This window comes from Macaca mulatta, chromosome 15, assembly GCF_049350105.2.
Source record: "Macaca mulatta isolate MMU2019108-1 chromosome 15, T2T-MMU8v2.0, whole genome shotgun sequence".
NCBI classification, from domain to species: domain Eukaryota; kingdom Metazoa; phylum Chordata; class Mammalia; order Primates; family Cercopithecidae; genus Macaca; species Macaca mulatta.
In genome coordinates, this window is record NC_133420.1 from 126,724,055 (window position 1) to 126,738,922 (window position 14,868).

General features: G+C 37.1%; 1 protein-coding gene across 7 annotated transcripts in view; it reads left to right on the forward strand.

Moving 5' to 3' along the window:
• Positions 1–13,693, forward strand: part of ZNF782 (zinc finger protein 782) — a 29,463-nt gene extending 15,770 nt beyond the window's left edge. For 2 of the 7 annotated variants that reach the window (XR_013404980.1, XR_013404981.1), the window contains 4 exons: positions 6,043–6,144; positions 8,463–8,605; positions 10,396–12,793; positions 13,247–13,693. Coding sequence is in view for 3 of the 7 variants with exons in the window: in XM_015118125.3 (XP_014973611.3) it covers positions 6,043–6,144; positions 10,396–12,251 (1,958 nt within the window). In the remaining 4 variants the exon portion in view is untranslated. Of the gene's footprint in view, positions 1–6,042; positions 6,145–8,462; positions 8,606–10,395 lie in introns of all 7 variants that reach the window. The other 5 variants (XR_001440214.3, XR_013404979.1, XM_015118125.3 and 2 more) reach the window with 3 other exon arrangements.
• The last annotated feature ends 1,175 nt before the right edge of the window (positions 13,694–14,868 follow it).

The window sequence follows — 14,868 nt, forward strand, 5'->3', positions numbered from 1 at the left end:
TTGGAATGCCAGTGGATTTCTTATTAGAAACCACAGAGAACACATGTTTCAAGTGCTGAAAGAAAAGAATTGTTAACACAACTCTATATCCAGTGTAAGTATCTCTTGGAAATGAAGGGAAAATTGAGACATTCTCAGATGAAGGGAAACTAAGAGTTTATTGCCAGCATACCTACCCCGAAAGAATGGAAGGAAGGAAGTTCTTGGAACAGAAAAGAAATCATAAAAGGAAGCTTTCAAGCATTAGGAAGGAAGAAAGAACAATGGAAAGACTAAAAATGCTGGGAGATACAATATACTTGCCTTCCCTCTTGGGTTTTCTAATTTCGTTTGATGGTTGAAGGGAAAAATGTAACATTCTCTGATGTGGTTCTCAGTGTATACAGAGGAAATATTTAATTTCCTCTGTCACAGTGGACTGTGATAAGTAATATGTATATAATTTAACATATAGAGTAACCACTAAAAAACAACTTACGTAGTATACTCAAAAATATTTTAGAAACATAGATAAGTAAAAAATTGAATTCTAAAAAAAAAAAATGTTCAGGAGAGGAGATCAGGAAAAAATGAATAAAAATTCAAGGGAAGAAACAGAAAACAAATAAAATGGCAGATTAAAGCCCTAGCATATCAATAATTACATTAAATGGTCTAAATACACTAATTAAAAGACAGATTGAAAGAGTTGGTTTTTAAAATTCACCTAAATATATGCCATCTACAAGAAATTCACTTCAAAAATAATAGGTAGATTGAAAGTAAAAGAATAGAAGAAGGTGGACCATGGAGCATTAACCATAAAAAAGCAGGATTGGCTATGTTCATATCAGATAAAGGAGACTTCAGAGCACAGAAAATTGTTGATACAGAGTGATGTTACATGTCAGTCTGCCAAGAAGACAGCAATTTTTTTTCTTTTTTTTTTCTTTTTTTTTTTTTTTTTTTGAGACAGAGTCTTGTTCTGTCGCCCAGGCTGGAGTGCAGTGGCGCGATCTCAGCTCACTGCAAACTCTGCCTCCTGGGTTCACGCCATTCTCCTGACTCAGCCCCCCAAGTAGCTGGGATTACGGGTACTCGCTACCACACCTGGCTAATTTTCTTTTCTTTTCTTTTCTTTTTTTTTTTTTTTTTTTTTTGAGACGGAGTCATGCTCTGTCGCCCAGGCTGGAGTGCAGTGGCCGGATCTCAGCTCACTGCAAGCTCCGCCTCCCGGGTTCACGCCATTCTCCGGCCTCAGCCTCCCAAGTAGCTGGGACTACAGGCGCCCGCCACTTCGCCCGGCTACTTTTTTGTATTTTTTAGTAGAGACGGGGTTTCACCGTGTTAGCCAGGATGGTCTCGATCTCCTGACCTCGTGATCCGCCCGTCTCGGCCTCCCAAAGTGCTGGGATTACAAGCATGAGCCACCGCACTTGGCCTAAGACAGCAGTTTTTAAATCCTAAATGCTTCAGTATTCCAAGAGATTACATCTTATGCAACTGTAGTACAATGTCAGTATCAGGAAGTTGACATTGGCACAACAGGTGTATAGTTCTGTGTTATTTATCACATGTATAGATTGGTATAACCACCACTACAGTCAAGTCAGCAGAACTATTCAGTCACCACAAAGAGCTTTGTCCTACCCCTTTATATAAAGTCAGCCCAACTCCTTTTACAATCCCTTAACTCATGGTAGTCACTAAGTTGGTAAGCTATCATTTCTTCTAATGCTTTTCAGCCCCGCCCTCTTCTCCCCTCCTGAAACTTGTGTGACACAATTGTTAGATATTACGTTATAGTCTTACAGGTCCCTGTGGCTTTAGTCTGTTTGCTGTCTGTTGTTCAGATTGGGTAATTTCTACTCTTCTATATTAAAATTCATGGATTCTTTCCTCTGTCTTCTTTATTCTGCTGTTGAACCCATCCACTGAGTATTTTTTAACTCTAAAATATCTACTTCATAGATCTTCTCTTTCTTTGCTGAGACTTTCTATTTTTGCTTCATATTTCTTACTATTTATTTAAACATTTATATGATGGCTTATTTAAAGACTTTATCAGATATTTTTAACTTATGTGCCATCTCAGTGTTGGCATCTATTGATTGTCTTTGCTTAATCAAGTTGAAGTTGTCTTAGATCTTAGTATGACAAGTGATTTTAGATTGAACCTATTTGGAAATTATAAGATCTATGTCTTATTTAATTAAATCTTCTCATGTAGCAGGCATTCTCTGACACCACTGTGGCAGGGGAGGTGGGGGGTGCTGCCTCATTATTGAAAGGTGGGCTGAAAGTCCAGGTTTCCTGTTCAGCCTCTGTCGGCACCTGGAGGAGGGGTTGTCATTACTGCTGAATGGTAGTGGCAGTTCAAGATCCCCATTTTGCCTTCACTGATAATACCCTGCATGGGAGGATCCGGAGTGCCTCATTACTGCTCCCCATGGGGCTTCGACTGACACTGGGGGGCAGGGGACCTTGTCACTGCCTGGCTTGGAGACATGTCTCAGCCCCCAGTCAGCCCTCTCTGACATGTCCCTGGTGGAGCGGTAAGGGAGCCTTCCTCCAGCCTGGTGAGCACAGACATTTGAGTTCCCCACGTGGCCTTTCATGGCAGCAGTAGAGGTGGAGAATGTATTTTTTATTTTGTGTTTGGCTGAAATAAGAACAGTCGTTGTCTAAAAGTTTTCAGTCTTGCTAGGCTGCCTCTTTCCTGAACCTCTGGTTTGAGAGTACAAGTTTTGGGTTTTATGTTTTGTTTTGTTTTGTTTTTTCTGTCTCCACATTCATGTTGCTTGTTGCCAGCTTCTCCAGCTTCTAATTGGGAATATATCATTGTCATTCCTTAAGTCCTGAGGTCCCTGAACAATCTGCTGTCTTCTCTCCACCTTTCAGCATCTTGTGTTTTTAAATATATAATATCCATAGTTTTTAGCTATACTTACCAGAAAAGATAGGAGGAAATACCTCTACTCCATATTTCTAATAGAACATGGCTTTTTTATTTTAAATTTTTGACTCTTTGAAAATTTTTTTTTTACTATTACTGTTTTCTCACTTAATTCCTATTTGGAGAGCAAGATTTTTTTAAATCCTTTTAAAGTTTATTTAAACTCGTTTCAGGGCCCATGATATGATTTATCCTGGTTAAATGTTTCATATGTATTTGAAAATATGTGTTTTCCTTTTGGATCGGTGTTCTATAAATGGAGGTCATGTTGGTTGATAATATTCTTGAAGTCTTCTGTACTCCTTCTTATTTATTTGTAATCTACTTCTATAAATTATTGAGCAAGGAGTTTTACTGTGCAGCTACAATTGTGGATTTGGTTATTCTTCCAGTTTCATCAGGATTTGCTTTATGTATTTTGAAGTAGTGTTATAAGATGGAAAAACATTTGTGATTGCTATATCCTCTTGATTAATTATTCCCTTTATCATTATGCAGAATTTCTCTTTATGTATGCTGTTTATATATTATGAAACCCATAATAAATAATATTGTCTAAAAAGATAACTTGAAAGATAATATTCGGCCGGGCGCGGTGGCTCAAGCCTGTAATCCCAGCACTTTGGGAGGCCGAGACGGGCGGATCACGAGGTCAGGAGATCGAGACCATCCTGGTTAACATGGTGAAACCCCGTCTCTACTAAAAAAAAAATACAAAAAACTAGCCGGGCAAGGTGGCGGACGCCTGTAGTCCCAGCTACTCGGGAGGCCGAGGCAGGAGAATGGCGTGAACCCGGGAGGCGGAGCTTGCAGTGAGCTGAGATCCGGCCACTGCACTCCAGCCTGGGTGACAGCGCGAGACTCCGTCTCAAAAAAAAAAAAAAAAAAGAAAGATAATATTCTATTTAAAGAAAATTCCAAGAATGAGAAAAGTATATTTTATTTTCATCCTCTTTTTTCCAGTTTATGGTGCTCTTTATCTCTATAAATTTTTTTATATAAATCAAAAATTTTCATAGTACCGTTTTTCTTCTGTCAGGAAAATTTAACATTTCTTGTAATACACATCAGTTGCTGATAAATTGTTTCAGTTTTTTTTTTTTGGCTGAAACATCTTTGCTAAGTATAGAATTTTAGGTTGATTTTTTTTCTTTCAGTACTTTAAGAGTGTCACTTCATTGTCTTCCAGACTGTAAAATTTCTAACAAGAAGTCAGCTTTAATTTTCTTTGTTCTTCTGCACATATTATGTCTTTTTCTGTCTGCATAAAATTTACTTTTTTTCAGCAGGTTTTAGCAATTTGATTATAATGTATATGGGTGTGATTTTATGTTTCCTCTTGGCATTTATTTAGCTTCTTGGATCTGCAGGTTTATATAGGTCATTAAAATTGGCAAATTTTGGCCACTGTTGCTTCAAAATTTTCTCTCCCTTTCCTTTTTATCTTCTGGAATGCTGATTACATATATGTTAGACTACAAATTTATTTAACCACAGATCACAGATAACTCTGTTTATTATTTTCCAGTCTCTCTATGTGTTGCCCAGGCTGGTCTTGAACTCCCAGCTTCAGGCAATCCTCCTGCCCCGCCCTCCCAAATAACGGGGATTACAGATGTCACTGTGCCTGGCCATATGGGCCATTTCTTGTTTGGTTGTTACTGATTGATTTTTTTCCTTGATAAGAGTCTTGTATACCTAGTAATTTTTTATTGGGTGCTAGATATTGTGAATTTTACATTGTGAGTTGCTAGATTTTGTTGTATTCTTTTACGTATTTCTGAGCCTTTTCTGGGATGTAGTTAAGTTACTTGGAATTAGTTCGATCATTTCAAGATACACTTTAAGCTTTGTTGTGTTGGATTCAGAGCTCACTTTAGTCTAGAATTAATTTGGTCCCTCTTCTAAAGCAGTACCCTTCTGGTTATTCTACCCTGTTGGTCATTAATTAGGAGGTTTTTCTACCCTAGTTGGTGATGATCGTTGTCTATCATCAACAAAATCTAGCAACTCACAATGTAAAATTCACAATATCTAGCACCCAATAAAAAATTACTAGGTATGAATGATCATTCCTACCTTTGTGTCCGCTGTAGTGATTTTTCAGCCTATTCTTTTTCACTGGTTTTTTCCTAACCTTGAGTTATTTTCTTATATGCTTGTACAAGTCAGTACTCAGGAGACCCTTCTGCAGATCTCCAGCATTTTATATCAGTATAGCTCTTTCTTCACTGGCATTTACTCCCACAAATTCTAGTTGCCAGGGATTCCTTAAACATCCAGTTTTGTCACATCAGCTTACCAAGTCTGCCAGCCTCTGCTTTGGTGTTCTCTTTTTCTGCTCTGGGTTGGCAACTCTCTCACAAGTAGCCTGTGATAATCATAGGGCTCACCTCATTGTTTCTCTACTTTCAAGGATCACTGTCTGCACTGCCTCTTGGCTAAAACCTAATTACCATTTTTTATATTTTGTTTGGTTTTTTAGTTGTCTGTTATGGAGCAGCAAGTCAGTTTCTTTTACCCTGTTACAGCCAGATATGGAAGTCCTCATGAAATATCTTCCTTGACACCCAAGACATTGGCCATTTTAGAATTGTATGTTATTTAGGTGTGCAGTTTAGGGGTTCAAGGAGATTGACCATTTATGAGAATAAGAGAATGTTTTCTGGCCAGGTGTGGTGGCTCACGCCGCTGTACTTTGGGAGGCCAGGGTGAGATAATTGCTTGGGGCCAGGAGTTTGAGACTAGCCTAGGTAACATAGTAAGACTCTGTCTTTACAAAAAAACTTTTAAAAATTAGCCGGGTATGGTGGTGCACACTTGTAGTCCCAGCTACTCAGGAGGCTGAGGCAGGAGGATTACTTGAACCCAGGAGTTTGAGGCTGCAGTGAGCCATGGTCGCACCACTGCACTTCAGCCTGAGTGACAAAGGGACCGTGTTGCTAAAAAAAAAAGTAAGAAAGAAAATGGTTTTTTTTGGTTACTTCCTCAAAGAAGGTCCAGTGAGCACCCTGAATATGCCCCTTCTGAAACTGTAGCTTTTTCACATTCAGAAACAGTAGAACCTATACAACTAATGCAAATGCTAAATTATTTCCCATTTATAGGGTACTGCTTTACAAAACCAGAACTGATCTTCACATTGGAACAAGGAGAAGATCCATGGTTATTAGAGAAAGAGAAAGGATTTCTAAGCAGGAACTCCCCAGGTGAGTTACTGAATTCAATGAGCAGAAGGTTCACTGATTCACTAGGAGGACTCACAGAACTCAGCATATAGTCATAATAATGGTTAAATTATATACAGTGAAAAGATACAAAGAGAAATCAGCAAAGATTAAAGGTGCATGGGGCAAAGTTCATAGGAAACAAACCGTAAGTTTCTGAGAGTTCATACAGTTCCCCAAGCACAGTTCCCTAAGCAAGGAATTGCGAAAACCCATGTAAATGTTGTCTACCCAGAATTGGTGCCCAGGATTTTTATTGCGGGCTAACCATGTAGACACCCTCTGTCTAGCATGCACCAAAAATCCAGACTTTGAGATGGAAAACCGGTGTTCTCTATCATGTTGTTTGTACAGGGCTGGCACAGTGAGCTCCTCAGCAGTTATGGGAATCTTGTTTCTAGATGCCAGCCAAGGGCAAACCTAATAAGAAAGTCTTTCTAAGAGTAGCAGTCTCAGGCCTGCTGTATCAACTCTTGTCTCTACAAAACCTATGCAAATCCCTGGCATAACATAGATTAAGACAAACATATTTACCATATCAACGAATGTAAGTGGATTAAATGCGCCTATTAGGAGAAAATTCTATTAGATTTTGTTAAAGAAGTATATTTAAAAAATAATTGGAGAAGTTCAAAATACAGTTAGGAATTGCTAAGGCAATAAAGTACAATAATTCAGGTTTTATTTGCTTTAAATTCCTACTTCTATCGCATAATCTTGGAATACTTTATCCTATACTTTATCTCTTCTTTTTGTGAACTCAGTAACTAACACTAAAGTTAAATTCAGGTCAAAAAATAGAGAAAAGAAAGGGCATTTTGATAATGCTAAAGTAGACAGTTTTGAAAGGATATGTTAAAAGTAGACAACTTTAAAATATATTTAAGAGTTTTGAATATTTGTGTACTAAATTACCGGGTTTCATAAAACAAAAAACCACAAGTGTTCCGAGGAAATACGGAAACATATAGGTAGCGTAGCCTTTAATTTACCTTTTTGATTTCATACCGGAACCAGAGAATCACAACTGAGATCCTAGACTAGTGCTCAGCAAATGAGGACACAGGGGAAATTCTACCTGCTCCCTATTTCGGTCAGGAAAGATTTTTCTAGAACACAGCCATAGCTGTTCATTTATGTGCTAATGCTGCAAGGTAGAAATGAGTAGCTGCAACAGAGACCACATGATCAGCCCAGCGGAGAACATTTACTCTCTGGCCTTTTCAGAAAAAGTTTACTGAATCCTGCTCTAGAAGTTATAAATAACATGTTTTATAAAACTGAATCTGCTGTGGCTTTCAGAACTCTACTCTTTTAACAAAGAATGAATCCATTTTAAAATGACCATGGGACACTGACAAAATATAAAAGTATTTTGTGCAAACATCAATAAATTCCACAAAGTAAAGATAGTATTGTCCAGTAAAACTATAAATTGCAAACAATGTGAGAAGAATTAAAGTCTCTCTGTCTTAAAATCAATAAGGACTATATAAACATATTTAATCAAAGAGTAAATGAAAATCAAAATTGTCCAATATCCAGAAAATTTCAAAGGTAAAAAACATGCATACTAGAACCTTTGGGATATAGATAAAGCAGTGCTTAGAAAAAACTTTTAGTCTTATATTAGTCTTATATAGTTGTTTTTTAAAGTGAGAAAGTTTTCAAAGAAAACTAAGCAAAGCAAAAGATGTAATAAAAATAAAACTATATTAGTATAAATTTTAAAGCCAAAAGTGGTTCTTGCAATAAAAATAACTGAATAAAATAGATAATCTCAATTAGAAAAAGGGGGAAAGCACTATTACTCACTTAAAGTTTTGATTTAAATTCCTACTTCTGTGGTATAGTTTGAAATCCTTTAGTGTATGCCTTATCTCTTCTTTTTGTTAACTCACAATCTACTGGATAGATGTGTTAAAAAAAAAAAAAAAAAGAAATGAAACACTGTGCCAGAGAGCACATAGTTATTGAATGAGCTCCATTCCTACCTGGATTATAATCCACTAAAAAGAATGGTCCCTGCTTTACTCTTCTATATATTGAGTCCATGCAATATAACACATAAGTATTTTTAATAATATTGTGTATTAACTTCAAAGCCACTTGGGAGAGGTGTTTCTTATTGATTCATTCAAAAAACATTATCCCTAAATGCAAACACCCAAGTCAAATTTCTGAGACTTTTGAATAATCAGGTGTAGGTTAGCATTGGGACTGAGCACTTGTGTAGGAAAGAGGAGGTAATTTTGAGGCACATTGCTTTTTAAGAGTCACTGTCTTCATTTATATTACAGAGAGGTATAAAGTATATCAGAATGAAGGTTATATTTTGTAAAGGAGAACAAAGCTGCATAAAATAATGCTATTGATTAAAAAGTGAACTATTATTTTACGTACAACTAAGAAAGAGAAAATGCCATTTAACTGTGCACGTGAGGTAAGTTTTAAAATACTCCCTAATTTGAATGATGGTAACTTTCTTAAAAAATCATGAGTGTCAGATATATGAGTACTATCCATATATCCCTTGTTAAAATGAATAATATAGACAGTAACTACTTTTAGATTGTAAATAAATGTTCCTTACATTTGTGGGAAGACACAAGAAGCCTTTTGTGTGTATGTAATTTGGGAAATGCTTTGCGTTGCCTGAAGGGCATCTAGAATCTACATAGGTCTAAGGCTAAAAAGCAGAGTGACTCAGAGAAAGAATATAAGACTGTTACTGTCAATATACTATTTACTGGTGATATACTGTCAAGACTAGAGCAGAAAAGACTTTGGGCTATTGCAGTGACAGCTAGAACATGTAATGAGCCTGCAGTTAGTGTAAAACCTTCTTTTCCTGAATATCTCTTAGGGCACTAAGGCAGTGTATTTAAAGCCTTGGGGCTGACATTTTTGCATGGAATGTGGGTAGCAGTAGGGCAATAGCAGTCAAACATACACAAGAAATTTATGATAAATAAATATAAAGGATACATGTAAAGTTTTTAAGTCCAGGTTAAAATATGATCCTTAAGGTACTCACAATTGATAAAAACTAGCAATGTTAAAAAGTAGATTGAAAACAGAATTAAGGATTGGACAAAGACAAGGCTGGTTTTAGGGAAAAGAGTGAGCAAACTGAAGAGACAAAAGTTAAGATTTGATGATCTAAAAAGATTCACTATTGACCAGGTGCAGTGGCTCATGCCTGTAATCCTAGCACTTAGGGAGGCCGAGACAGGTGGATCACCTGAGATCAAGAGTTTGAGACCAGCCTGGCCAGCATGGCAAAACCTTATATCTACTAAAAATACAAAAATTACAGGCATATGCCTGTAATCCCAGCTGCTCAGGAGGCTGAGACAGGAGAACCACTTGAACCCAGGAGGCAGAAGTTGCAGTGAGCCAAGATCACACCACTATACTCCAACCTGGGCGACAGTGAGACTCCATCTCAAAAAAAAGAAAAAAAAAAAAAAGATTCACTGTTGAACAACCCTGATACAATAAACCAAGTCACCAGAGCTAGGGCAGAGCAGTGAATCCAATCGAGGTGGAAAAATGACTTTAACTCCCATCAATTTTATACTTCCACTTACACATTTGTGTTCCTTTGATGATAATACAGACAGAATTAAAATGTGGTCTACAGTAGTATTTCTTCTAACATGAGGAAATTGGTGCCATTATAAATTTATTTTGTGATATGTAGAAAGGAAATGGAGCTTCAACTGGACTATTGTAGGCTAATGATTATCCTACCATTGTAATTTATATTTGTATAAGAATCTAGACTAGCTTTACTCCCTAAGGCAAACCCTGTCTCAGATAAAACCACTAATCCATTGATTTTTGTTGTTAGCTACTTCATTTTGGTAATCTTTTTTTTATTCATCCCATTCTCTGATTTTCCTGTTCCCAGGATCCAGTGCTCTTACATATATACCATTTTCAGTCATTTTGTTGATTTATATCCTCTTCTCTATTCAGTTTTGAAATTTTTATTTTAAGATGCCAAATACAGACGTATATTCATTTCCCATTTCTTTTTCTACTACAAAAAAAAAATTAAGCTAAAAAGGGAATATAGGGAATATACTTGAAATTACTTTATTGTTGAGAAACTGAGCCAGAAACTCAGGAATCAAATACATAATAGGGCATATATATACATATATGTCCCATTCCATAGGAAATGTGTTAAACATCATAAAGTTTGTTTAATTTTATCATTTTTAGAAGACTCCCAACCTGATGAAATCTCAGAGAAGAGCCCAGAAAATCAAGGCAAACATTTGTGGCAAGTTTTATTCAGCAATAAATTATTGACTACAGAGCAAGAAATTTCAGGAAAACCACATAATCGGGACATAAACATTTTTCCTGCAAGAATGATGCCTTGTAAATGTGACACTGTGGGGTCTGCTTACCTGGGTCTCAGCCCGACGGCCCCACACTGTCAGTATTCAAAAGAAAAGGCTCATGAGCATAATGTATGTGACAAATGGCTCATCAGTATTAAGGATGGCAGAACTAACACTCAAGAGAAATCTTTTGCTTATAATAAAAGTGTAAAAACCCTCAGTCATAAGGAGGACGTTATTCAGTATCAGACAATTCAGACTTCAGGGCAAGATTTTGAACATAATGAAAGTAGAAAAGCTTTTCTTGAAAAGGCTGCCGTTGTTACATCTGACAGTACCTACCCAAAAGGAGAATCTTACAATTTCAATAAATTTGGGGAAAACAAATATGATAAATCAACCTTTATTTTTCCCCAGAACATTCATACAGAGAAGAGTCACTATGAGTTTAATGATACTGGAAATTGTTTCTGTAGGATCACTCACAAAACTCCAACAGGAGGGAAATCTTTCAGCCAAAAGTCACACATTAGAGAATGTCGTAGAGTTCATATAGGGATGAAACCCTTTGAATATGGAAAAAGTTTCAACCATAATTCAACCCTCCCAGTGCATCAGAGAACTCATGCAACAGATAAATACTCTGATTATAACCCATGTACAGAGACGTTCAGCTACCAGTCAACTTTCAGTGTACATCCGAAGGTTCACATAAGGGAAAAACCCTGTGAGTATAATGAATGTGGAAAATCCTGCTCTGTTAATTCACGCTTGATTTGGCCTCAGAAAAGTCACACAGGGGAGAAACCCTATGAATGTCGTGAATGCGGGAAAGCCTTCAGTGAGAAGTCACGCCTAAGAAAACATCAGAGAACTCACACAGGAGAGAAACCATATCAATGTGATGGATGTGAGAAAGCTTTCAGTGCAAAGTCAGGCCTAAGAATACACCAGAGAACCCACACAGGGGAGAAACCATTCGAATGTCATGAATGTGGGAAATCTTTTAACTATAAATCAATCCTCATAGTGCATCAGAGAACTCACACAGGGGAGAAACCTTTTGAATGTAATGAATGTGGGAAATCTTTCAGCCATATGTCAGGCCTAAGGAATCATCGAAGAACTCACACAGGGGAAAGACCATACAAATGTGATGAATGTGGGAAAGCTTTCAAACTGAAGTCAGGCCTGAGGAAACATCATAGAACACACACAGGGGAGAAGCCCTACAAATGTAATCAGTGTGGAAAAGCTTTCGGTCAGAAATCACAACTCAGAGGACATCATAGAATTCACACAGGGGAAAAACCCTATACATGTAATCATTGTGGGGAAGCTTTCAGTCAGAAATCAAACCTCAGAGTACATCACAGAACTCATACTGGGGAGAAACCCTATAAATGTGAGGAGTGTGGAAAAACTTTCAGGCAGAAATCAAATCTCAGAGGGCATCAGAGAACTCACACTGGGGAGAAGCCCTATGAATGTAATGAATGTGGAAAAGCTTTCAGTGAGAAGTCGGTCCTAAGAAAACATCAGCGAACTCATACTGGGGAGAAACCATATAATTGTAATCAGTGTGGGGAAGCTTTCAGTCAGAAATCCAATCTCAGAGTACATCAGAGAACTCACACAGGAGAGAAACCCTATAAATGTGATAAATGTGGAAAAACTTTCAGTCAAAAATCAAGCCTTAGAGAACATCAGAAAGCCCACCCAGGGGATTAAACATATGCATATAAAGAATATGAAAGAACTCTGAGCTGGAGATCAAACCTCACAATACATAATGAACACACAGGAGAAAACTGTTAACATAGCACTGGAATTTCCTCTACAATTTCAGCCTCCACCAAATGTCAAAGAATAGAAGATGAATTGTTGAAATGTATTTTATATGGGCATTCTTTCAGCCAGAGCACAGTCTTCCATGGATATTACAGAACTCACCCAGCAAAGAAACCCTATAAAGATAATGAATATAGAAAATACTCATGTGAACTCTCTCCTCAGAAAACTCATGCTGCAGAAGAGCTCTGAGAAAGTAATAAAAATGTGAAAACTTTGTGCCAACAATCAAAACTCTTTCATCATCAATCACACAATGACAAAAGCTAGAATATAATGTGTGTGATAAACTTTAATGAAAAGTCAGTACAGCAGAAAATACATTCAAGATGGAGACCTCGTAGTATATTAAACAAGAAATGAAGTTAATGGATGTGGGAAATTCTTCTGCCATGTCAACCCTCATTTTAACTTACATAGAGGTAATCCCTATATGTCACATAATAACTATTGAAATGTTCACTAGTAATCATTTTCACTTCTCTCTCATGCCACACCTGGCCTAAATTTCTCAACCGCTCTGTCATATAAATGGGGTCATATTGTTACTCTCTAGCTAGTGGAATATGGAGGTCAATGACAGGTCTTAAATACATCAGCAAAATTCTCAATATTTTCTTCTATCCCTCATTAGAGTGGAATGGAGGAAAACCTTGGGACTCAGGCTCTCATGATAGAAAATACAAGATGGTAGGAACCAAGGTCAGAGAAGGACCCTGTGGCATGGAGTTTTCTCCTCCATGTACACAGTTGGACTTTTCGTAGTGAGGAAATAAATGTGTTCTCTGCTGAACTTCTAAAGGTTTGGGTATACTTGATACTGACAGAAACTCAACAACCCTCACCTAATAAAACTCACAAGTATGATTTTTCAGGACATCTGAAATCAGTGTATGTCAGAAAAGTCACATACGACAAACCTCAGACAGCATCCTGAATGACCATGGCTTTTATTCCCAAGTCTTCCTCATCGGACAGGTAATATCATCAGAAATCTGACATTTTAACAAATGTAGGAAATTCTTCACACACACAGACACGCACACACACACCCCCCCAGAATCTCATTAAATATTTGATAATTTAATTTTGAATGTGTAAAGTTTTCAACAAATGATCATATTTTATATCAGAGCTTGTTACAAGGGGAAAATCTATCAATTTAAGAAAGGTAAGTAATAGCCTTTATCTAGATATTGCTATATCAGAACTGTTGTTTCATATATAATATCAAAACTTTTAATGAAATGTAACTGATTAATAGACATTCAGTATAATAAAAAGCTTAAAAAGAACAAGAAATAAATTGCATAAACTGAAAAGCAGTGTTGCAAATATGTGAGTGTTTTGTGAGTTATTGTTTATGTATGTATATGTGCATGGTACTTACCAGGTATTTGTTTTATATGTTTCTTAGACCTCAACATTGCTGTAAGAGAATTGTGTTCCCCTTGCTTTATAACTACTTTGACATCAGCTACAATTTGCCACATGAATATTAATAACAAACCTTTTATGGAAAATATCTGATGCCACATTCCCTTTCTCCTACTGCCTTCTAACATGTCTGTCTAGTAAAGGCCATTGTTACTAAACTGCCTCCTTTCAAAGAAGCCAGTGTCAACCAATAAATTTCTCTCTCTCTTTTCTGTGTGTGTCTCTCACACACAAATACACAAGCAAATATCTTCAACATTACTGATTCTTTCCTAGCAGTGTTGAGTACAATAATGGACACTTGGAAGGCAATCTTTATTTATGGTACTGTGTTTTTCATTTTTAGCATTTTAATTTTGTTATAGTTTTTATCTCTCTGCCACAGTTACCTACCTGATACTTCATGTTGTCTAGTTTTCCCGCTGGAGTCACTTTCTATGGCATTTGGCATTCTTTCTCTCAGTTAACAACTGCTTGGATCTTTGTTTCTCTCTACAACCACCTAGTTTTCCAGATAGCTTTTTTGCTCTGTGGCCTCAGACATCTGGTGCATTGAAGAAAAGTTAAAGCCTTCCCAACTGTTTTCTTGTTTCATGGATAGAGAGCAGTGCTCTTGCCTGCTCTCTGTTTCTCTGAGTTGTAACTGAATGTCATCAGTTGTTTTTTGACAAATGTTTCAGGGTAATTTGATGGAAAAATGATAATTGTTTTCAAAAATGATGCTGAGATAATTGTATTACTCCATTCTCACGCTAGTAAGAAGAAAACCCCAAGACTGGGTAATTTGTAAAGGAAAGAGGTTTAATTGACGCACAGTTCTGCATTGCTGGGGAGGCCTCAGGAAACATAAGATCATGGCAGAAGGCAAAGAAGCAGGCACCTTTTTTACAGGGCAGCATAGTGAGTGCAGCAGGGCAAATGCCAGATGCTATAAAACCAGTAGATCTCATGAGAGTCAGTCACTATCGCAAGAACAGCATGGGGAAAACTGCCCCCCATGATCCACTTACCTCCAGCTGGTCCCACCCATAACATGTGGGGATTATGGGAATTAAAATTC